This window comes from Pteronotus mesoamericanus, unplaced genomic scaffold (assembly GCF_021234165.1).
Source record: "Pteronotus mesoamericanus isolate MK-2021 breed Mesoamerican mustached bat unplaced genomic scaffold, CSHL_Meso_final scaffold_507, whole genome shotgun sequence".
Lineage (NCBI taxonomy): Eukaryota > Metazoa > Chordata > Mammalia > Chiroptera > Mormoopidae > Pteronotus > Pteronotus mesoamericanus.
In genome coordinates this window covers 11,013,802-11,036,935 of record NW_026555319.1, presented here as the reverse complement: position 1 = coordinate 11,036,935, position 23,134 = coordinate 11,013,802, and the positions used below count along the sequence as shown (strand labels likewise).

General features: G+C 40.2%; 1 protein-coding gene, 1 non-coding gene and 1 pseudogene across 2 annotated transcripts in view; 1 reads left to right on the top strand and 2 right to left on the bottom strand.

The window, feature by feature from the left end:
* Positions 1-2,164: 2,164 nt before the first annotated feature.
* The window catches only part of SPPL3 (signal peptide peptidase like 3), a 78,419-nt gene continuing 57,449 nt past the window's right edge, over positions 2,165-23,134 (top strand). Inside the window, exon 1 of the mRNA XM_054594181.1 lies at positions 2,165-2,688. Within this exon, the coding sequence (XP_054450156.1) occupies positions 2,666-2,688 (23 nt within the window). The 5' untranslated portion in view covers positions 2,165-2,665. The remainder of the gene's footprint in view (positions 2,689-23,134) is intronic.
* Positions 6,031-6,161, bottom strand: LOC129087528 (small nucleolar RNA SNORA41). The gene has a single exon (XR_008530911.1). It is a non-coding gene; the product is annotated as a small nucleolar RNA SNORA41 (small nucleolar RNA).
* On the bottom strand, positions 19,058-20,763 carry LOC129087173 (60S ribosomal protein L13-like; annotated as a pseudogene).

Below are 23,134 nucleotides of genomic sequence, written 5' to 3'. Positions count from 1 at the left end.
CTCCCTTCTTTCTTCCACCAGATTTTTCTCGGTGCAAAGAGTGGTTCCTTTGCTCCTGGGGGGCCTTGGCTTTCCTATCTCCTGTCCCATCCGCCTAATACCAACTTTTCACTTCGTTTTGCCTTCTGTGACTCATCGGAACTAAAGCCCAAGTCAATCGCTCAGGGGTGCAGTGTGTCTTTTTGTTTCATTATCGACCTGTCTGGTCTGTTTTGTTCTTAGCTCTTCAGAGACAGAGCTTCAGCACCTCCCAAAGCCACTTGGTGCCAACAGCTTTTGGCTTTTCCCATGGGGTCTGAAGACTCAGTCATGCCCCTTTGAGACTCAGAATGACTGTGTGTCATATTCAAGGGTACAGCTGGAATTCAGTAAAAGCACCTGGCAAAGTTTTAAGAACTAAGTTAATGTCAAGAATTTAAGCTCCTTCCCATTTCACCATGATAGTCCCACATCCAGTGCCATTTATGGCTAGGCAGATATTTGCAGGCTGATACCTTTCTGTGAATGGTCAGGAGAAGGTCTCCTGTGTTTTGGTCATTTCTTGGGGCCCTGCCTCAACCCTCTCTGGGGATTTTGATCTTATCAGCTGGCTCTTTCCCAGGGGTCTCTGGTGGAGCTTCAAGGAAACACGTTGAACCTGACTGGTCCTGGCACCTGGTATTAGGGGAAGGAGGAAGGAGAGATTGCTTCTGAAGGAAAAGTGTACTTGGCTTTCTCATTAAAGGATTCCCTTAGGGGAACAGGCAAGTGGCAAATATATGGGCAATGGCCAGCTGATCCATTTGGAGATAGATTCAGGGTGTGGTGTTCCCCATAAGCCTGGGCAGGCCCTGGGAAATTGGAGCAGAGCTAGATTCCAGCCCGAAATTGGACAGGCTGCAGAGGAGGTTAAGTATGCCGGTTTCAAGTGTGCAGGTTCTGCTCCATGTGGAGCCTGGGAGTCCAGGGGGGCTGATTGGTTTGTTGCCCAAGCATGTTTCTAAAACCTGGAGCTGCACTGCTCATTTTCATTCATGGACACAGTGACTGGCTAGGAGCTTCAAAGTCTGCCCTCAACGTACCTTTTTAGTCTCTTCTTTCAACACTGCCCAGCACAAATCATCCAGCCCATTCCTGGATTCGAGCTCACTCTGAACCTTCACATCTTTGGGCCTTGCCTCATGCCATTCTCTCTTCCTAGAATGCCTTCTCTCCTGGTAAGCATTCCCCAGTGCCCTGGGGTGCAGTTCGTCCCCCGCTCTTCTCTCCCCGTAAGCCCCAGTTTCACTCTATTGGTCTCTGGTCTAGCTCTAGTGTATTTCCTTCTGTGCCTATCTCCCGTATTCCAGCTGGAGGGTTTCCCTGAGCATTTTGCTCTTGCATGGCCAGCTCCTTCTCATCCTTCAGGTGTCAGCTCAAATGTCACCTCCTCAGCGAAAGGCCTTCCTTGACCACCTGATCAAAAGTAGCCCTCACCCCTATGCATTCTCTATCCCACTACTCTGTTATCATCTTCACAAACCCTAGCAGCATCTGAAACTATCTTCATTTATTTTATTTGTCGGCTTAGACTATGTCTCTTCCTCTCGATTGTAAGCTTTCAGAGGGCAGGGATACAGCACAAGGAGCTGATAGTTGGCACCCAAAAAACATCTGTTGATTGATTAAATGAAGGCACATATGGGGTATTTAACTTGGTTTCCCCTCCCCCAGAACTTGGCACAGAGCCTGGGCGCAATAAGTTTGGTTGCTTTGAATATTTGCTAGCATAAATGCAACCAAGGAACAAACGAAGGGATGCTGCCTTCAGCTTGAGGACTGACAGGTTGACTGACAGTTAGGGACCCGTGGCCAGCAAGCTGTTTATTGACGGCTGACAACTGAATGGGCAGCAAACGAATGCTCATCGGAGCTCCTGATTGGCTGGCTGCAGGAGCCCCTCGGAAAAGGGAAGGGACGGGAGGCTGAGGAGAAGGCTTCGCTCGGAGAGAGGGGCGGCACCAGGAGGCAGAAGGCGGCCCAACCCCCAGGAACTGTGCAAGCAACAGTCGCCTCGAACCGAAGAACCGACTTCTCCGCGCATGGGCCCGGCGCGAGGGGCGGGGCGCGCGCATCACGTGAGCGTGTTTTGGGCACGTGACACGTGTGGGGCCAAGGCTGGCCCCCGCCCCCTCCTCTCCTTCCCTCGGCGGGTGTTAAGCCGAGCGGCCTCGCCTCACCGCCTAGCGCCCCCCTCTGCCGCCGCCGCTGCCGTCACCTCCGCCCGCCGGCCATGTCCCCCGGCCGCCGCCGCCGCCGCCGCCCGAGCACGGCGCTCCCGCGGCCCTGCGCCCATTGAGCGCGGGGCCCACTTGCCGTCCGCCCGCCCCGGGGCCCCCTTGTTCTCAGCGCCGCCGCCGCCGCCGCCATGTTGGGTTTAGAGCCGCAGCGGAGCCGCCGCCGACGCCGCCGGTGAAGGAGGCCAAGAGCGGAGTCCGCCCCGCCCCGGGGCCCAAGGAGCGGGGCCGCCTCGGAACCCAAGCCTCTCCCTGCCTCCCGCCTTCCCGGCCCGCCCGCCGTGGAAGGGAGCGAGCGCCGGGCCGCGGCCGCTCCTTCCGTTCGCGGCCCGAGCGAGCCCCCTGCCCGTTCGTTCCCCTGCCGCCGGGCCGGGCCAGAGTCTGCAGCGGAGGCCTAGAGAGTCAGCGCCATGGCGGAGCAGACCTACTCGTGGTGAGTACCGGGCTTCCATGGGCAGGGGCGCGGCGAGGGTGGGGGTCGGGGCGCCGCGCGGCCGGCCCGGGGGGAAGAGGCGGAGGAACAGGTGCGTGTTGGGGGGGGCCGCGTGTTGGGTGTACGCCCCCCTCGTTCCCACCAGAGGAGGCGGCTGGTGTTCGGGGGAGGCGGCGGGGCCCGGGACCCGGCGTCCGAGAAGGGAGATGGAGGAGGAGGCGGTGGCCGCGGTGGATGTCATCTGATTTTGGGCGGAGCAGGTGATGGAGTAGGGGAACATGACCTAAGGGGTGGGAAGCCCACGGATGGGAAGTTGGATCCCATGAGCACCCCGAAACTGACTTGAGTGGGTGGCTTCAGGGCAAGAGGAATGGAAAGGGTGGAGAGAAGCGGGCCCGGGCAGAGGTGAGCCACTGGGCTGAGCGAGAAGAACAGGTGATAAGAGGCTGAACTTGAAGTTGTGAGCAAGAGGGAGCCGCCTCACCTGGGGCTGCTGCTTAGCGCTGGGATGGGGAGTGAGAGAGCGCGTCTTGGGAACCATGGAGTCAGTCCCTGGTGAAGAGATCAGAAAGGGAGCCACTTTGGATAACCAACTTATGGAATGGAAGTCGGCGACAGTGGGGCATGGGCAGAATCTTTTAAGGGTTGGTACTCTGATCTTTAGAAGTCAGAGTGGCGTGGCGCCCTGAGTCAGGTATGGAGATGGAGGATCTGCAAGTTATGTCTGTTTTTATGGCACTTTTAAAGATATTAAATAGCTTGTTAAGGACTGAGAAGCGTACTATACACAGTAGTTTCTGAAGTGAGAACTTGCATATCCTGAGAAGGGAGTGGCAACCAGGGTTTGGGGGGAGGGAGATGAGAGGCCTCCGTTTAGCATGCAGAGGTGGAGTATTTGCAGGAGGGCTGAAGAGAATGGTGATAATACCCATGAAGACTGGAAATTGGAGAGTGAGGAAGCAAGACAAGGGATGATGGTAGATTGTTCAAAGGTGGTTTACTCCTTGAAGCAAATGTGGTTAGGGACGGAACTCTAGGGTTTTCCTTCTTAGAGACGAGCGTAATAGAGGGATAAGACGGCGGCGTTTGCAGGTCCGGCTCACCACTAACCTGCTTTATAACTAGACAAGATAGTAAGTTCTCCATTTCTTTTTCGTTATGGATAGAGGAATTACCTTTGTCTTAGGCTCTAAGGATTAAATTAATAACTGTAAAGCACGTGAGAAACTGAAGTGCTGTATTTTTCTGTATTATAATTATCTTAGGGAAACAGGAAAGAAAGGGGTCATCTGAAAATAAAGAATGGTTTGAGGTAGAAGGCTTTAATTGAGTGAATTGTGTCGATTGGGGTCAATGAGTCAAGAATTCGTGTCTTCACATAGGGAAAGGATTGGTGGTTGAAGCTGATAATTGAAAAGTGAACTTTAGTGATGTGTATAAAATCTCAAGATAATTGACTGAGAGATTGAAAGAAAGCAATTCTAAAGAAGAATTTAAATCTTGGTGAACCAATGTGACTTCACATATATTTTTTAAAAAAACATTTAAACTGATTTGATAATTTTCAGCAACAGTGAGCTGCCTGTCATTAGCAGGTGATATGGAACACAAGATTTACAGTTAAAGGTTTTTTATGGACTAACAAACGAAGGTAAAGGAGCTCCTGTTTTGTCTTATGGTAACTTAACTTACCTTGGCCCCGCTGAGAGTCATGATGGCCGCCCTTGTGTTTTTCTGTTTTTACTGTGATGTATAGAGTCCTTGCATGGTTGAAAGAGTAAACACAGTGGCCAAGAAATAGGGAAAATGACAGTGTTTTACCAGGTAGGTTGGCCATGCACTACCTCTGTATGATGGGGTAGGGGGTATTTTGTGAAGTTCCACAGTTTACAAGAATTACTGTACTAAAATCTTTCCTTCAACTTCAGCTCCCTTTATTTGCTTCACAGGCAAAGCTCCTTGAAATCACAATGCTAAGCCCCTCACATGTAGCTGTAACATGTTTTGAGATGAAAGTTCTTACATCATCTTGAGAGTGTGGTGTGGTGTGGTGTGGTGTGTGGTCAGGCACATAGAAGCATCAAACAATGGATGCATAAATAAGTGGAGCAACAAATTGATGTCTCCCTCTCTCCCCCTCTCTTTTCCTCCTTCTCTAAAATCAGTAAATAAAAATTAAAAAAAAATGGTCTTGAGTTAATAATTGTTGAATCTCAGTGATGAGTACATGTAGGTTCATGATCTTATTCTGTATACTTTTACAGGTTTAAATTTTTTATTTTTAAAAAAGCCTCTATACATAAAGTCATGCTGCTTTCTGGTTTCTTGTGGTTGCTTTCTTCCTAGCAAATTCTGTCACCCAAGGGTCCGGCTCACATTCCACCAGCTGTGAAGCATTTTCTGACCACCCCAACAAAAAGCGATCTCTTTATTTCTAATGCCTGTAGGTCCGTCTGCATCACTCCCTTTCACCCGTGAGTACCTCATCTCCTCACTGGTTTGTAAACTCCAGGAGGGTAAGGATGTCATTACATTAATCTTTGCCCTCTCGTAGTGCCTAGCATATTGTGTTGCCCATAGCTGCTGCTTAGTGCATACTGAGTGATTGAGTTACGATAGTAGATTTTAGGGTGGTTCACCCTTTGTTGAAGGAGTAATTAAGCATAAGGGAAACTACAGGTAACTATTTATAATCCATGTACATATAAAAGAGGGCTTTTGTTAACTTAGTTTTCTGGTGTCTCAGTGCTATAAGGATGAGGAATGCTATCCCTTAATAAAATTTTAAATAAAAGCTATTGAGAGAAGAAATTAAAATAATTGGTCGCAAACAGCATAGTTCTTAATTATGATTTACGTACAGATTCTGTTTGCATTCTTTTTTTCTTTTTTCCGAATTTTGTCTATTTTTAGAGAGAGGGGAAAGAAGGGAGAAAGAGGGAGCGAAACATCAGTTGGTTGTCTCTTGTACGCCCCCTACTGGGGATGTAGTCTGCCGACTGGGAATCGAACCAGGGACCTTTGGGTTCTTATGCTGGCACTCAGATCCACTGAGCCACACCAGCCAGGGCTGCTTGTATTCTTTTTACTGTTAATTACTGAGGAAATGAAAGAAAGCATGTGAAGACAAATCGAAGATCAAAGTAGACTTATTAGAGGAAAACATCGTGTTCAATGTATATTTATGAGCAGTGTTGTTCTAGTGTAACCTCTGTGAGAAACAGGAACTTGTCTCTTGATGGGGTCGATGCAGTACTTGTTTATAACTGCACCAGAACCTTGCTAAAAATTACTTATTTTAGGCTAATGTTGGTTTATTATTTATTTACCTATTTTTTTATCTTGTGTTTGTAACACACATGCAAACTTTGTTTTGCTAAGAAAGAGGTGTTTAATCATATAACAATTCCTTTCCCATGGAGGAATGCCACAACTGCCACCAGCAGAACAGCTGCAGACCAGTAGCTGTGGAATTAATGTTGGCTTACAGGGAAAAGGAAGTTAATGTATGTGAAGCTCATGCAAATGAATTGTTACCAAAGTAGTATAATAATTTATTGTGTTTTCTATGTGCAAGGGCTTTGCAAGCATTGCAGTGTAAGGAAATTGAGGCAGAAAAGAGTTTAAGTAACTTACTCAAGGGTGTAAAGTAAAGAGGTTCAAAGTCAAGGCTGTGACGCCAGACTCTGACGTTGAGGCTGTCTCTTCCATTTCCACAGTCGGCACTCTCCCCTCTTTTGCCTGAGTCCCCTGTTCTCCTCCTCACCAGGTTCCCTCCTCCACACCATGGCCATTCTCCTCAGCGGCCTTCTGACGGCCCCAGTCAATTCCTACCAGTCCTTTGCTTAAAGCTCCTCAGTGGCCTTTGGCTACACTTAGAATAAACTCCACGCTCCTTAGTCAGGCTCTTCAGTAAGGCTGATCTCCTGTGTGTCGGAGGAGATGACAGAGGGTAAACAAACTACAAATTACGCAAGAATAAGATTCTTTCTGTTTTAGTACTCTTCCCAGTGAATGAGAATGCTGCTCATTTCACGAGCTAATCTAAGAATTGCATTATATGAAGGTGATACATTGTGATAATGGAAACTATCCTGTCAGGTATTTGCAAATAGCACTAAACCTGAAAATAAAAATAATATAGATCCCTAGAACTAATAGAAGTCACTTCTATGTTCAGATTATTGTTCTATGTCGTTGCAGTCTTATTGTGTATCGTTGCATCTGATAAAAGTTTTTCAGAGAAAAACTAGTGGAAAACGTGTGTCTAGCAAATCATAGACTTTGGATTTGCTCATTATTTTTAAAACATGTTTTGCCTATAGTTAAAGTGCTATGATAATGTTTTGGCGATGTGTGATTCAAACTAAAATTAGCCAAAGCTAAGAGCATGAATTGGTATTGAAATAATTTTCTTCAGTGTTTCTTATAAAGCCTTTGGAGGAAAAAAAAAGTTGGAGTGTTTGTAATAATATCCGTCCGCAATTTATCAAGTAGTACTATGAATTAAAATGCCCAGCATTCATGCATTTTTCAAAATAGATCTTTATGTGATCATTTATTTTAGAGATAACAAATGCCACTGAATTGTGAAGTGTTATGCACTATATAAATTCGTTTTACCTCAACATTAATAACTTACTTAGTTTTATCATTCTTACCTGTTTCATCACACCGTCTCGTGAAAAATCGGGGGATGTCCTGAGAAGAATATCTAACCAAATGCTGTTTTATTTTAGATGGCTGTATTTGGCATCTGAAACATTATGTGATTGATATTTCTGGCAATGAAGACAGAAGGATAATTTGTTTTTTAAAGTTCTGTAATACATTTTCTGAAGTTTAATGGTCCCTTCTTGGGAATTAAAGGAAAGTGTTTGTTTTATTTGTTGTGTGTAGAAATCAAGAAACATTTGTAACTTTGAGTAGTTCTGGATAATATTTTCTAATCCTCACTTGAGAGTTAGAGGCAAAGTGCTCCTTTTCTGGAATTTTAACCTCTTAAGTGTCTAGAGGGGCTCCATGTGACCAGGTTCAATTTTTCAGGAAAAAGCTACAGTTAGTCCCTGTGATCCTTGCAATGAATTGTTACCTCTCAGTTTTTGTTAAAATAGGCCTAAGGCCACAGTTTAAAATTAAACAGACCCATTATTTGTTGTGATAAGACTAGATTGAGTTGCTACAAAAAAGTTAGGTTTGAAAATATTTTTAAGATATTAGACTAATGAATATGCATTAGCCTAAAAGAGATGTAGTAGAAAATCCCATTTCTTGGTTTATGGGTTTCACCCTCACCTGGTAGGAAAATCTGATAATCTCTGTTTTGGAGTTCTGGTGTTGATAGTGAAGAACCACTAAAGGATTTTTTTAAAAGTGCACTAGCCCTGGCTGGTGTGGCTCAGTGGATTGAGTGGCGGCCTGCGAACCAAAGCATCGCCAGTTTGATTCCCAGTCAGGGCACAGGGCTGGGTTGCGGGCCAGGTCCCCAGTTGGGGGCCTGTGAGAGACAACCACACATTGATGTATCTCTCCCTCTTTCTCCCTCCCTTCCCCCTCTCTAAAAATAAATACATAAACTCTTGAAAAAAAAAGTGCACTGAAGTAAAGGTGTATTGTAGCTGTTGTTTATACACTTGTGAATTCTGTGGAATATAGGCGATTACTCAAAAAAGTATTCAGTTTTGTCACTGCTGCTCATTAAATTTTTATTTGAAATACCAAGGTGTGAGAATCTGATTCTGTTCTGGTTTCTTGGAATCCGGGTATCTTTAGTTCGAGGGCGATTGTCATCTCTGGTTGAGACCTCGTCCTGACTTAGTCCCAGTGTTGCATTTTGTACAGTGGTTGCCTGTCATGCTCCACAGAGTTGTTATGAGGGGTCAGTGGGTTATGTATGGAAAATGCTGTGTAATTTCCTAAGTACAACATAAAAGCAAGTTATTTATTCTCTACATTGTTAGATCTAGATAGGTTCTAGCTAGAGTTCCTCACTAAAGCAATGATTTTTATTTCACAATTTAACCAGTGCTTAACCTTTGACATGTCCATTCTAGTGAGAATTCTGTTAACATGTTCAAATAATGCCATATAAGAAGAAATAGAAATAATTTTCCAAATTGTCATTGATTTATACTATTGTCCGTGAAATGTAATAAAGTCATCTCCTTTTAGTCGTAAGTTACTTTGTCCATTGCCACATTCTGTAAAATAAAATATCGTTAATTGAATAAAGACTCGTTTTTTTCATAAGATACTTTTGTTTTGATGTTTTGAAAGCAGTTTCCCTCAAAATTTACCTAAACGAGGAAAGAGCAGCGGTGTGCATAATCCTAGTCTTTTCCTGGTTTTCTTTGGAATGCACAGGAAATTTTTCCACCTTAGGAGGCCTAAGGAGGGGCTGTTGGCAGTTTCTTATCTGTTTTCTTACTCCACCAAGTCTGCCAGGCACACCCACTTCCCTTTATCTGAGGGCTTCAGGCTTGGGCTTCACTTTCCACCTTAACTAGGTCATATGTAGCGAAGTACCTGGTTATACAGACATTTTGACCTAAGTACAGTGCTTAACTTTCTATTGTTTCCTTGTCTTAATTTTTGCCCAGAGTTGTGCAGTTTGACCTTCGCAATTTAGCTAAATCTTCAGGACTTGCCTGACAGTCTTAACTTTTAAAACTTTGACTATGTGCTTTGACTTTATAAACTTCTAGAAATTTACATTTCACTTCTCAAAAATGCTTGCAAAGACTAGTTAGAAGTAAAAGTTTTAGAAAATGAATTATCTATGCCATTGACTATTGCAGGCACTGATACCTTAAAAGTATTAAGATCTAATATCTTAGAAATATTCAAACATAATCTTTTCATAGGTGCTTAGACTAGTTTTATTACAAATACACCACATGGGGCCACAGCTAGTATAGCTAGAGGTAAAGATTTGAGACAGGTCATTTAGCCAAGAGGGAGAGGATAGAGAGGAGGGAATAGAAGACCATAAGTTGGGCTTGAGAAACTGTCAGTTGAAAAATGGGAGGAAGAAGAGTCAAAGGAAGCTCCATCAGAGGTAGATAATTAGGAAAGTGCAGTGGTGACAAAAGAAAAGGTACCGAGAATTTTTAGGGGCAGGAACTAAAAAGCTTCAGGGTTCAAAGAGAAGAAAAAATAGGGTATTGAATTTACAAAGGAAGTCATTGCAGAAAATACACTAATAAAGATCAGAGCGGTGAGGGTGAGAGCCAAATCACAGATGGGTAAGGGAGAGTCGCGGCGTCCTCTCCTATGGTACTTGTCCTTTGAGAGGTAAGGTGCAAAAGACCGAAGGAAGGAGCACGGTTGATACAGCAGGGCGGTAAGGGTCCTTTGTTTTCCTTCCTAATCAGGGAGAGAATTGTGTATTTGAAGCCAGAGAGAAGGAGAAATTGATCTTGGAAAGAGATTTTTTTTTTTTTAACTGTACTTTACGTTTAGAGGTTTTGTTGTTTGTCTTTTTAAATCATAGATTTGTTATGAGTTGTAAGGAGAACTTAACAGGGAATGAATGCTTGATGTGTACATTTAGTCTGTTTCTTTTGGTCTTTTGATTGTCACTAGTTCAGACTGTATTGCATTTGGATGTTCTAGGGTTTTTTAAATTGCCTGCAGTATAACACCAACTGCTTCAGTGTGACTTTCAAAACAATCTGGCCTTGTAACCTTACTTCCCTAGGTTTTCTTTAAAATACTTACTTCAGCCAAACTTGATTACTCACTGCTTCCCTTTTCATTTAAACTGACTCATATACCTGGTTAGCCTTCCTTCCAAGTCTTATATGTTAAGTCTTTCCCATCTTTCAAGGTTCGCCTTTTGTAACAGCATTCCGATTGGTCCAAGGGAAGTAAGTACTCTTCTGATAGCTCTTCATCTAATCCTGTCATACGGCAGGCAAGCAGTTAAGATTTTCTGATTTTTGTATTGAATGTATTTATGTGACTGCCCTCCCACTTTCACTTTGTAAGGATAGGATCAAAGTCATTAATTTCATGGTGCTCAGATTTTTTTTTTAAAGAATGAATATTTTAGATGGGAAATTTGCCAGATGTTAGATTTTAGAATAGATTATCTCCCTAAAAATATGCCAGGGCACATAGAGGAGAGAATACTTACCTAACATCTCTTTGTTCTGTGAAGAAAATATGAAGTAAAATTGTTACTGTTAAGTTGGATCAAGTGTTATGACCTGATTTGCCTAACATCCTAATAGTTATACAGCCTTTAGAGGAAGCAGGTTAGCTCTGCCTATAACCGAATGCCTAAAGGGAGCGCTCACAGAGGACCAGAGGCCCTTCAGGGTGGTCGTCATTTATCTCCAGTGTCCTCCTCCAACTTGACCAGTCTGACTGCTACCAGTTTACTTCTACTTTATCTCCCAAAGAGGCACTTGTTAAATATGTGACATTTATTATTATTTTTTTAAGTGGAGAAGCTCTGCTTTTGTGTGTGTGTGTGGGGGGGGGCAATTAGCAAAAATGGTTTTAGGGGAAAAATTTTCCCTAAAAAAATTTCCCCCCAAAAAATTTAGGGAAAAATGAAAATATTCTACAGGAAACTTCCTTTGAGGCATGAGCTGTAAACTACATGGAAATTAGTTTCTGAGCAATTTAACATTTTCTCTCATGTTATTTCAGAAATTCACATTCTTTGTATTTAAGCTTTTGTTTATAAAGCTAAATTTTTTTTAAAAAACCAACTTTTTTTGCTTTCATATTTTTCCTATTTCTAAAAGACTTTTCTCTTTTTAACTTATTTCTTATTTCTTTTTTAGTAATTATTTTCAAAAAAGGCAACTAAAATAGTTCTTTGCCAAGTGTGTGCTGGTTTGTTTGTTTGTTTGTTTACTTATTATATCGTCACCCAAGGACATGCTTTGATTTTAGAGCGAGGGGGAGGGAGCCAGGGGAAGGGGAGAGACAGACAGACATCAATGTAAGAAAGAAACTGGTTGCCTCCCATATGTGCCCCAACCCAGGTATGTGCCCTGGCTGGGGATGAAACCTGCAAACTTTTGATGCTCAGGATGATGCTTTAACAAATCTTGCCACTGAACTAGGGCTCTAATTTATTTTTACATATATATGTATATATATACACACACACACTTTTTTTTGACCACTACAAGTTTACTTAACAGAAGTTCAATGGGAAAATGTACACAATTTGAGTTTTATATTGTAGTAAAGCAGGTGCTGTGGAGACGGGACATGTGGAAGCAAATGATTTCTCTGGTGAACACAGCCATTCTCTATACTGGTTCCAGGGCTTCTAACATGATGTATTTACTCCTAGTGCCACCATTCCAATATTCTGTTGCCCACTAGTAGCTATCTCCACACATTCATCTGTCACAATTCAATTTCAGTGATAGCTGCTGCTGCTTTTTTTTAATCCTCACCCAAGGGTATGTTTGTTAATTTTAGAGAAAGAGGAAGGGGGAGAGAGAGAGAAACATTGATCGCTTGCATCCCATACACTAGCTATCCAGGGATTGAGCCTGCAGCCTATGCATGTGCCCTGACCAGGAATCAAACCCACAGCCTTTTGGTGTGCTGGATAACGCTCCAACCAAATGAGCCACCTGGCCAGGGCTCAAGGGTAACTTCTGTCCCTAAACTTTTTTTAACTCGAGAGAGTGAGCTTTGCTTGTGGTGTCTACTCTGCAAGCTTAAAGGTACCTCCAGATGGATTTTGTGACCTCTCTTATTCTCCCACAGGAGACCCATAACGTTTCATATTTTTAAATAGCTTTTTTGAGATATAAATCATATACTTACACAGTTCACTCATTTAAAGTGTACAATCCAGCATGATTTTTGGTACATTCACAGAATTTTGCAACCATCACCACAATCAATTTTAGGACGTTTTTTGCATCCCCAAAGAAATTCTATACCCATTAGCAAATAATTACTCCCTTCCCCTTTTACTCCAGCCCCTGGCAGCCACTAATATACTTTTGGGTTCTTTGCCTATTTCATATAATGGAATAACAATACATGGTCTTTTGACTTCTTTCACTTAGGTTAACATTTTCAAGTTTCATCCATTTGTAGCATGTATTAGTGCCTCATTCCTTCTTATTGCTGAATAATATTCCACCACACGGATAGACCACATTGCATGTTTTCCATTCACCAAACATTGATGGATGTTTGTTTGGGTTTTTAATTTTTTGGCTATCATGACTAATTCTGCTGTTAACTTACATGTACAACTTTTTATCCAGATGTGTGTTTTCATTTCTCTTGTAGTGGAATTGCTGGCTCATAGGATTTCTCTGTGCTTAACGTTTTGAAGAATTGCCAAACTGTTTGCCAGAACAGCTATACCATTCTATACTCCCACCAGCAATTTCTCCACTTGTCATTGTTCATCGTTTTTATTAAAGCCATCCTAGTGTGTGTTTTTTATTTGTGTAATGCTTATAATTAAGGGGTTATAGAGGAAAAAACATTGGTTTAAAATAGTAGATTTGTTTATAGGATCCCTGCCCTGACCAGGGATTTTACACCTCCGGACTGGGGATCAAACTTGAAACCTAGGTATCTGCCCTGGCTGGGAATTGAACCTACGACCTTTTGTTTATGATATAGTGCTCCAACCAGCAGAGCCATGTGGATCAGGATAAGGATACTCTTTCTGTGTTGGAATCACCAGGAAGAAATTAGCCTCAGGTAACTGTTAAACTAGTTCCTTCCCTTTGGGTGAGTGAATGACTAAAGTACTCTGGCACCTTGCTGCATTATTTTTAGTTCTGGGACTGTGACTGGCTTAATGACTGAAGTTTTTGTTTGTTTTTCTGGGTGTTAGGGGCAGGGGAGGAAGTCCTCCATATCTCTTCTTTGCCACGAAGGTAATCACTAGAGGCATTAGTTGTAAAATATGACCTTTTCTGGGGTAGTATTGTCTAATAGAAAAAGAATGTAAGGCACATATGTAATTTAAAGTTTTAAAAAGTAGCCACATTAAAAAGTAAAAAGAAACAGGTGAAATTAATTTTAGTATAGTTTACTTAGCCCACTATATCAAAAATATTTATGTCATTGCATGTAATCAATAGAAAAATTGTTAACACAGTGTAACAGTTTCTTTTTTTAAGTATTTCTTTTTTAAAATACTGATTTTAGAGAAAGATGGGAGGGGAGGGAGAAACATTGATTTGTTTTTTATGTTGTTTACATATTCATAAATTTTTTTATTGAATCTTGCATGTACCTTCACTGGGGATCGAACAACCTTAGCATATCAGGTTGAAGCCCTAACCAACTGAGCTACCCATCCAGGTCTTCATTATTTTTTAAGTAAATGTCTTCTCAGTTTAGACTAGCCACGTTTGAAGAGCTCAGTAGCTACGTGTGACTAGCAGCTACCATATTGAACAATACTGTCCTGGAGGTTAAGAGCTTCTGTTCACATGTATGTATGATCTGTTCATTTTGTAGTAAAAACAGACAAGTGCTTGATCAACCTGTATTACTGTTCTTTAATTTTATGTTGTTACTGCCCTTCCCCACCCCCACAAATGTAGAAGAGAGTCTTTAAAGGGGAACAGGGAAGCAAGCTCCTTACAACTCAGATTTATTGGTTGTGAGTAGAGGTTAATAGGAGAAAGAAGAAAAAATTGGCCTCATTACCAGGTTCTATAGTTCTTAGCAAATGAAAAAAAACTGTTGGAACTGCTATTGCTTGGTTGTTAATTCTAATTGTTCTAGATGTTCAGGGTCTGTTTTGGCCTGTATTTTATCAGTTATATGCTACTTGTACTGTTTACCACATAGCTTAGTTAGAATAAGGTTGTAGATTTGATCTCTCTAATGAATGAATGACTTTTTGCCTGTTGGGCTTTACTATAATAACAGGATCCTACCTCTTCCAGGAATTTACAGTGTTGTTAAGAGACTGCTGGTGTTTCCTGTGTCAGATGCCAGCAAATGTAATTAAGAAAACTTCCAGAGGGAAAGAGATGTCAGTGGGCCATTATATAGACTGCGTCCCAGTCAATCATTTGATTTTTTATTTTAAAGATTTTTATTTATATTTTTAGAGTGGAGGGGAGGAGGAGGGAAGGGGAGGGAGGAAGAGAGTGAGAGAAACACAGATACAAGAGAGATGAATTGATCAGCTGCCTCCTGCACCAGGTATCTGGCCCGCAACCCAGGCATGTGCCCTGACGGAGAATCGAACTGGCAACCTTTTAGTTTGCAGGCCAGTGCTCATCCCACTGAGCCATACCAGCCAAGGCTAGAGGGACTGAATTTGGTCGAAAGTGCCTTATTATTTGAGTACCTTTACTCATAGCTTATATTTTCTAATTTGCCTCAGTTCCCACCACTTTCTATTGCTGTACAGTGAACTTCTTTATCACTAGTTTACATTATTTACTTAGCCCCTGAAGGCAATTGAATTGTGATCTCTTGGTGTCTGTGATCATTTCTAGGTCATTGCCTCAAGGATGGGTTAGGGATACGGAGAAAACTGACCAGTATCCTAGTGACACTGGATATGGGGACTTGCATATTTAGATACAAATATTTTCACCAGGTTTGATCATTGCATTAAGTATTACAGATTATTGGATGCCTTAATATGCTCACAAATGTTTAATCAGCTATCGTTCTGGTTTCCTGACCACTGACATGCAGTTTTTAATAAATGGAATATTCATGTGCTTTTGGATTGAGGGAGTCTATAAATGGAATTCTCTGACCAAGAAAACAAGGGTCGCTACTTAATTTACATAGTATATGCTACAGTGTTCATCTTTAAACTCTTGGATTTGTGATAGTGTGGACGGAGGGCCATTTGCAAGTGGACTTGAATTTGAAGGCTATGTGAAATCCTTATGCATTGTAGTTCCTCATTGGCACAGTTACGGAATATAGTGAATAGTACTATCTTTTGGGTCAACAGTTTATTTGTTGGCTATGTTGAGTTTTTGATATACAATATGATTTTGATAATATTCAAATATTTTATATCTTGACACTTGAACTTCATTTTTTCCCCTTAGTTTTCATCCATCCTACACCAGTAATTTCTTCATTTTTGACATGTGCTTGAAAGCCTTAACCTTGTTAAGAGATAGTCTGTCTTTTAGTTGTTGAGTTTGAAATGCTTTGAGTTTTGGGAATTATAAAATATTAATTCAAGAACTACATTACCTGTTCTCAACTGAGTGCACAGTCTGCAGTGACTAAGCTCCAAGTTGACTGGACCAGTGGGGACAGAGTTGGAAGCTTTACCTCTTTTTTTGGTCCTGTGAAATAAAAAATTCCACTCCTTTGGTGGTAAAACTAAGTTAGAGTTCCTCCAGGAGCAAAAACAGAAGACCTTAACTGATGCGAAGTTTTTTTTATAGTACCTATTTATCCCACTTAGTGTGACTCTTTGCTGCAGAATTATTTGTGTTTGATTATGGGGTAATGCCTGAGATCCTGCTGGGAATGTTAAGTAATTTTAACAGTACCTAAAGGTAGTGTGTTGCCTTTCTAAAAGGAAAAAAGAAATCAGGATTCTGAAACATTTCTGGCCAAATGATTATGTATTTTAATACGTATTTTATTGGTGCAATTTTGGAAAATGTAGATAAATACAAAAAGAAAACAAAACCACCCAGAATCCCACCAACTCAGAGATCTTCGGTAAATTTGTTACATACCTTTCAGTTCTTTGAAAAATACATGCATAATTGTGATTGTTGATTTTTTAAAAAGATTTTATTTATTCACTTTTAGATAGAGGAGAAGGGGGGAGAAAGAGAGGGAGAGAAACATCCATATGTGGTTGCCTCTCACATGCCCCCCCAAATGGGGACCTGGCTTGCAACCCAGGCACATGCCCTTACTGGTAATTGAACTGGCGACTTTCTGGTTTGCAAGCTGGCACTCAGTCCACTGAGCCACACCAGCTGGGGCTGATTGTTGTTTTGTTGTTGTTTTTTTTAAATTACCCAAAAATTTGTTGTTGAAAATCAGAGATCCTGAATAAGGAATAATTTAAAAATTGTAATTCCCTGAAATTTAACTTATCTGGAAAATTCATGGTAGCATTTTGTTAGAAACTGCAGATTATCTTTTACACAAAAACAATTTAATGCTACGTTTTTATTTTTATGTGATATTTAACATCTACAGAATATGTTTTGTGTATTTAAATTAGGAAGCATAATAATTAACAAACACTCATGAACCCTACCAGCAAACTAAAGATCTGCAGGATTACCAACACTCTTAAAGCTTTCCTGTACTCTCTTTGATTTCTCATTCTGCCTCAGTCCTCCCTCCCTGGGAAACACTGTTATTATTCCCTTGTTTTTTAAAAGCTAGGTTTACATTTACTACATTTTATGTTTTACTGTACAGCATATTTTTTAGTTTTGCTTTATTTTTGCAAAGTTGAGTGTTAATAAAGATGATATGTAGTGTCTTTTATAATTTCCTTTTTTTTCTGTCCGTGTTGTTTCCAAGATTTGTCCCAGCTGTTGCACTAATTTCCGCTGTTGTATAATGTTCCATCCTATGAATATATTTACTACTATGAATATAATTTATTTATACAGTTGATGGATATTTTGGTTTTCAATTTGGCACTATTTCAAAGAGTTCTGCTGTGAACATTCTTGTACATATTGCTGGTGTTCATATTTAAGAGTTTTCCTAGAGTTTCTACCTAGAGCTGAATCTATTTCTTTTATTGTGAATGCTTTTGTGTCGTAAAGAATCCTTTTCTATCCTGAGGTCTTAAAGGTTTTTTCCCCTCTAAATAGGAATGGTGGGTTAGGATTAATACTTTGCCTTACACACATAAGTTTTTAAATTTAGAATCTAGGTTAAATACAGAATTCAGTCTAAATTAAGGTATATTTAGATTAAAATACATATCTAGAATTAAGTTTTCTTTCTGGATGAATTAAGAATCTAGTTGTACCAGTGTCTGTGGTTGAATTAGTCCCTTTTTTCTTCAATAATCTCTAATGTCACCTCTGAGACTCTTTCTGGGGTGTGTGCACGCATGCAAGTAACATTAAATGGTAAACAGTACATTGTTATCTGCTTTTTCTATGTAAATATAGAACTATATCAAAAATATTAAATATTTATATTAAATATATTTTCATGCCATTAAGTATATCATAGATCAGCTTTTAGTGTTTTTAGTAGACTGTTATATTCAACCCTTGTTGATTATATTGTATTCATTCCTGATTCCTCTCCAAGAAAACATAACCAGCTTTCTCTCTATCCTTCTAGAAATGCATTTATGAGACCACGTATTTTTGTGTAATCCTATATAATTCTCTTTTTTCTGGTAAAATACACAAAACAAAAATTTCCATTTAACATTTTTAAATGTACAGCTCAGTGGCATTAAGTATATGTATGTTGTTGTGTAACGGTCACTTCCATTTGTTTCCAGAACGTTTTCATTTTACAAAACTGAAATTCTGTACATATTAAACAGTAATTCCCATTCTACCCTCCCCCATCCCCTTGCATCCATCCATCATGCCTCTCTGTCTCAATGAGTTTGACCAAGTAACTCATATAAATGATATCACACAATATTTATCCTTTTGTGACTGGTGTATTTCACTTAGCATAATGTCTTCAAGGTTAATCCATGTTGTAGCAGGTATCAGAATTTCCTTCACTTTTAAGACTGAATAATTTTGATTGTATGGGTATCTCGCATTTTGTTTATTTATCCATCGATGGACATGGATTCCTTCCACCTTTTGGCTATTATGAGTAATGCAACTACAAATATGGGTGTACAAATACCTGTTCCAATCCCTGTTTTCAGACCTGGGTGTATATCCAGAAGTGAGATTGCTAGATCACATGGTAATTCTGTGTTTAATTTTTTGAGAAACTGTCATACCATTTTCCATAGCAGCTGCTACAGTTTTGCATCCTCACCAGCAGTGCACAGGGGTTCCAGCCTCTCCACATCCTCGCCAACACCTAATTTTTTTTTTTTTTTTTATAATAGCCATTCTGATGGGTATGAAGTAGTATCTCATTGTGGTTTTGATTTACATTTTCCTGATGATTATTGATGTTGAGCATCTTTTTGTGTGCTTATGGACCATTTGTATATATTTAGAGAAATCTGTTCAAGTCCTCTGTCCATTTTTTTATTCTGGTGATTTGGTCTTACTGTTGAGTTGTAGTTCTTTGTATATTCTAGATATCAATTCCTTGCCAGTTATATAACTTGAAATACTTTTTCCTCATTCTGTTTGTTGCCTTTTTCCTTTGTTAATAGTATCTATTATTCTTTGGTACATAGAAGCTTTTAATTTTGATGAAGTCCTAATTTATTTTTTCTTCCATTGCCTGCACTTTTGATGTCATATGCAAGAAACTACTGCCAAATCGAGTGCCACAGCTTTTACCCTGTATTTTCTTCCAAGAGCTTCATAAGTGGGTTTTTTTTTTTGTTTCTTTTCATTTTTGTTTCAAATCACAGGTTGGCAGCAGCACTTTTTTCTTTTCAACATCCTGTTCTGCAGCTTCCTTGGCCTTTTTTGCCAAGATGCCAATGAGCTTGGCATGGGTGCAGACCGTGAGGAGACTGGCGAACACCTTTAGGTTCTCGGTGGTGGCCTGGCTCCCTCCTCCTCGTAGATGTCCCGAATGGGCAGGACTGGTCCTGTCAGCTGAGCGGCCAGCCTGAGTTCTTCAGCAGGGCTGTCTCCCTCGTGGGGGGCCGAGGGTCTCCTGGGGAAGAGGATGAGCTGGGAGCATTACTCCTTCAGCCTCTGCACATTGCCCTGCGGGGACTCAGTGGGCTTGTTCCACCTCCGTGGATCCACCGGGATCCTAGTGGTCCCTTCCCTTCTGGTGGATTGTACAACCCTTTCTGGCTTTGGTGTGGTAGGTACCTCCCCATGGGGGTATCTCACTATGGTCTGGGTGGGTCTGGACACAGGTCATACTTCGGCTTGCTCTTTTGCGGATCTTCCACGCAGGCTGGTGAAACCACGTGGTGGTGCCCCACTGCAAGTCCTTGTGGAATTGGGGCTTTAGGATCATGCCGTTTTGGCTAAGCTCTGTGGCTGCTGTCCGCAGGCCTCCTCTGAAGGAGAACTGCCACCAGAAAACAGCTCTAGAGCTTTAACGCTTACGTTTATGATTTCGATCTGTTTAAGTCTATTTTTTTAAATACGGTAAGCATCAACTTCATTCTTTCATGTAATCCCTTTTTAACAGAATGAGCACTATACACACTATGATCCTGTATCTTGCTTTTTTCACTTAACATACCTTGACCCCACTAACTTACATCGTTTTCATTTTGTCCTCCAGTGTTCAGTTGAAAGGTGTGAGCTTTTGAATATGGCTCCCCTGACTAACAGTTAAATTAAAAGACAATCAAATAGGAATATCAATCCCAGGAATGAAAACTGAAAGAAAAAAGAAAGAAGGGAAAAGGAAGGTGTGGTATATGGGAATAAGTATAATTAACTTTTGCCTTCAGGACAAATTGCAATTTTGTTTAAAGTTTATCAGGCATGTAGTTAACACTTTGTTTATAATTTATTCTTCAGTCAGTCCCCTGAAATGTGGGTAATATAATTTCTCCCATATTACAGTTGAAAAACTGATTACTCATCTAAGATTATATAGTTACACAACAAATGGCTGAGCTAGAACTTAAACACAGGTATTTTTTGACTCCACAGCCAGGGTTCTTTGCCATTAATGGTTCTCTGAGAATAAAGGGAACCTTTAATCAAGAAAGCTTGAGAAAAGCTGCATATTAAATCCCTCTTGGAAATTCATAGCTTGAATTAGCATATTACGAGCTCTGAGAAGGTGGCCAGTAAAAAAGAAACCTATTTAGTTTTCTTTAAATGTTAAGACACTCACTTGCTCAAGGGAAGAGTTTGCTTGGCGTCTTTAGCAATACCTGGAGCAGTTCTGTAGTAACACTATTTTGGGAAGTGCCACTCAAGTTTGTGTTCCTTCTTGTATCAAATCTCAAGCAGCCTAACTTGGTGAAGAAAAGCAGCAGCCTATAAAATTACCCACCAGACTGGGCATGTAGCTTTTTGGAAGTGAGGGTCAGCTTGTACCCCAAAGTTTATTTTGAGGTAATTCAAAAGGACAGTTGCTTTTCCAGAGGTGAATTGCATGTGACTACATTTACTTTGTCTATCGGACAAGTACATGTCTATAGGACAAGTACATATTAAGCTCTACAGAAACCAGAAGTTGAACATTTCAAGGAGGATGGAAACTAAATAAATACTACTGAGAATTCAAGTTAAATAAGAACAGCAGGGACATCGACTTTGAGAGTCACTTATGATTTGTACAAGAGCATTCTCAGTGGAGTAGATACAAGTGGGTCAAAGAGAGAAGTGAGGAAGGAGACAGTGATTATAGACAACTCTTAAATCACAAGGGATTATATCATCAATAGGTATAATAGGTGACTGTGTTCTAAGAGAACAGAGCCAACAAACACCTACTTTGTTCCTAATGCATATCTAAAGAAATGTCTCTGTATAATTTATATATATAATCCCACCTGTAGACCCAGACATGCATCAGTAGAACTGCTCCGTCACTGTGTGAATGCTAGTGAATGGAGCATATGCTGAGGTCCTTCTTGTAGCTGCACTCCTGGGATGTGCTAAGTAACTCACTCTATTAGTTTGAGGCTGTAATTTAATGTATTTCAAGCTGGAAATAGTGCAAAACTCATAGCTGGAAGAAGGGGGTGGGGGGTGTGTGTGTGTTTACTGCCTCCTGCAGTTTCCAAATCATTGATCAGCAGGTGTTTTTCTTCTGTATTGTAAAAAAAAAAAAAAAAAAAAAAATGCCTTCTTGGTGCTTTTCTACTATTTCTGTTTGTTAGAGCTCTGTCTTCAATACTATATTTTTCCCTTTCCACTATTTTTGAAAAATAATTCATTCAGGAACATTTTTTAATAGGAACATCTTATAAGCTATCAGTAAGCTTCCTCTCTTTCCCCCATAAATTCTTAGTGTGTAGTATAATTTTCTGCCACTATCTTAGGTTGAGGACAAGAGTTTCTGATATTTGTTTGTAGATGTCTTTGTGGTGCCTTGATGGCATTGTTAATTTTAGCAATCAAGTAGATCCTCAGGGGACTTTTATGGGTCTTTTCTCTTTTCTTATGCTACCTAAAAATACCAACTTCCAGTGTACACTTCTGACCCATCATTTCAAAAATTGAGCTTTTTTTTTTTTTTTCTTTTTGCTCTCACAGTTTGTAGCTGTGCTTTATTTTCTGTGTATACTGCTATAATCCAGCAGAGGAGATGCAGATGTTCTGTGTTGGTGATCAAAATTAATTCAGTTAATTAGATTTACAATTAACAATATTAATATAGTACTGGGGATTGATAGCTTAGGATATAATAATTGTCATATTTTTGCCTTAAATCTTTAATAGTACAGGTAAACATTTTAAATGTGCAAGCCAAAATAGTTGTGGCTATTGATTACTAATAAAAACAGAAGGTATATTCTATTGATGCATACTTTGCTTTGAATAAAGAAGCTGTAATTGCTAGGTAGTCATATAGTAAGACTGACCAAAGGAAATTCAGTAATCTCTGGTGTCTGACCTTTCATTTTCCAAGTTTAGAAACTGAATAGATTTGGATAACAAGGGATACTTGCTTTTGTAATATTGGGCTAATTGTATAAAACCCAGACTGGTACTTGGCCAATTAACACAATTTGTTTCATATTTTAGAACTTCTGATTTATAGTCCAGTTATTTCTGATTCAATACTTTTTAATTATTTTGATTCAGAGTTCCACTTTGTTTTTGTTTTCTCTGAATTTTTATTTTTTAATTACAGTTTACATATTATATTAGTTTCAGGTATACAACAAAGTGGTTAGACATTTTTGTAACTTACAAAGGGATTACCTTGATCTATCTAGTACCCACCTGACATACACTTATTACAGTAGTATTGACTATATTCCCTATGTTGTCTTTACATCCCCATGACTATTCTGTAACTTCCCATTTATACTTAATCCCTTCACCTTTTCCACCTATTCCCCCAGACTGTCAAAATGTTCTCTGTATCTATGAGTCTGTTTCTGTTCTGCCTGTCTACTTATTTTCTTAGATTCCACATATAAGTGAAATCATAGGGCTTTCTCTGACTGACTTCACTTAGGAAAATACCCTCTAGGTCCACCTATGTTGTTGAAGATGGCAAGATTTCATTCTTTTTTGTGTTTGAATAATAATCCATTGTATATATTTACCACTTCTTTATCCATTTGTCCATTGTTGGACACTTAGGTTGCTTCCATAGTTGGGCTTTTGTAAATAATGCTGCAGTGGACTTATTGATGTGTATATCTTTTTGATTTAGTGTTTGGGTTTCTTCAGATAAATACCCAGAAGTGGAATTGCTG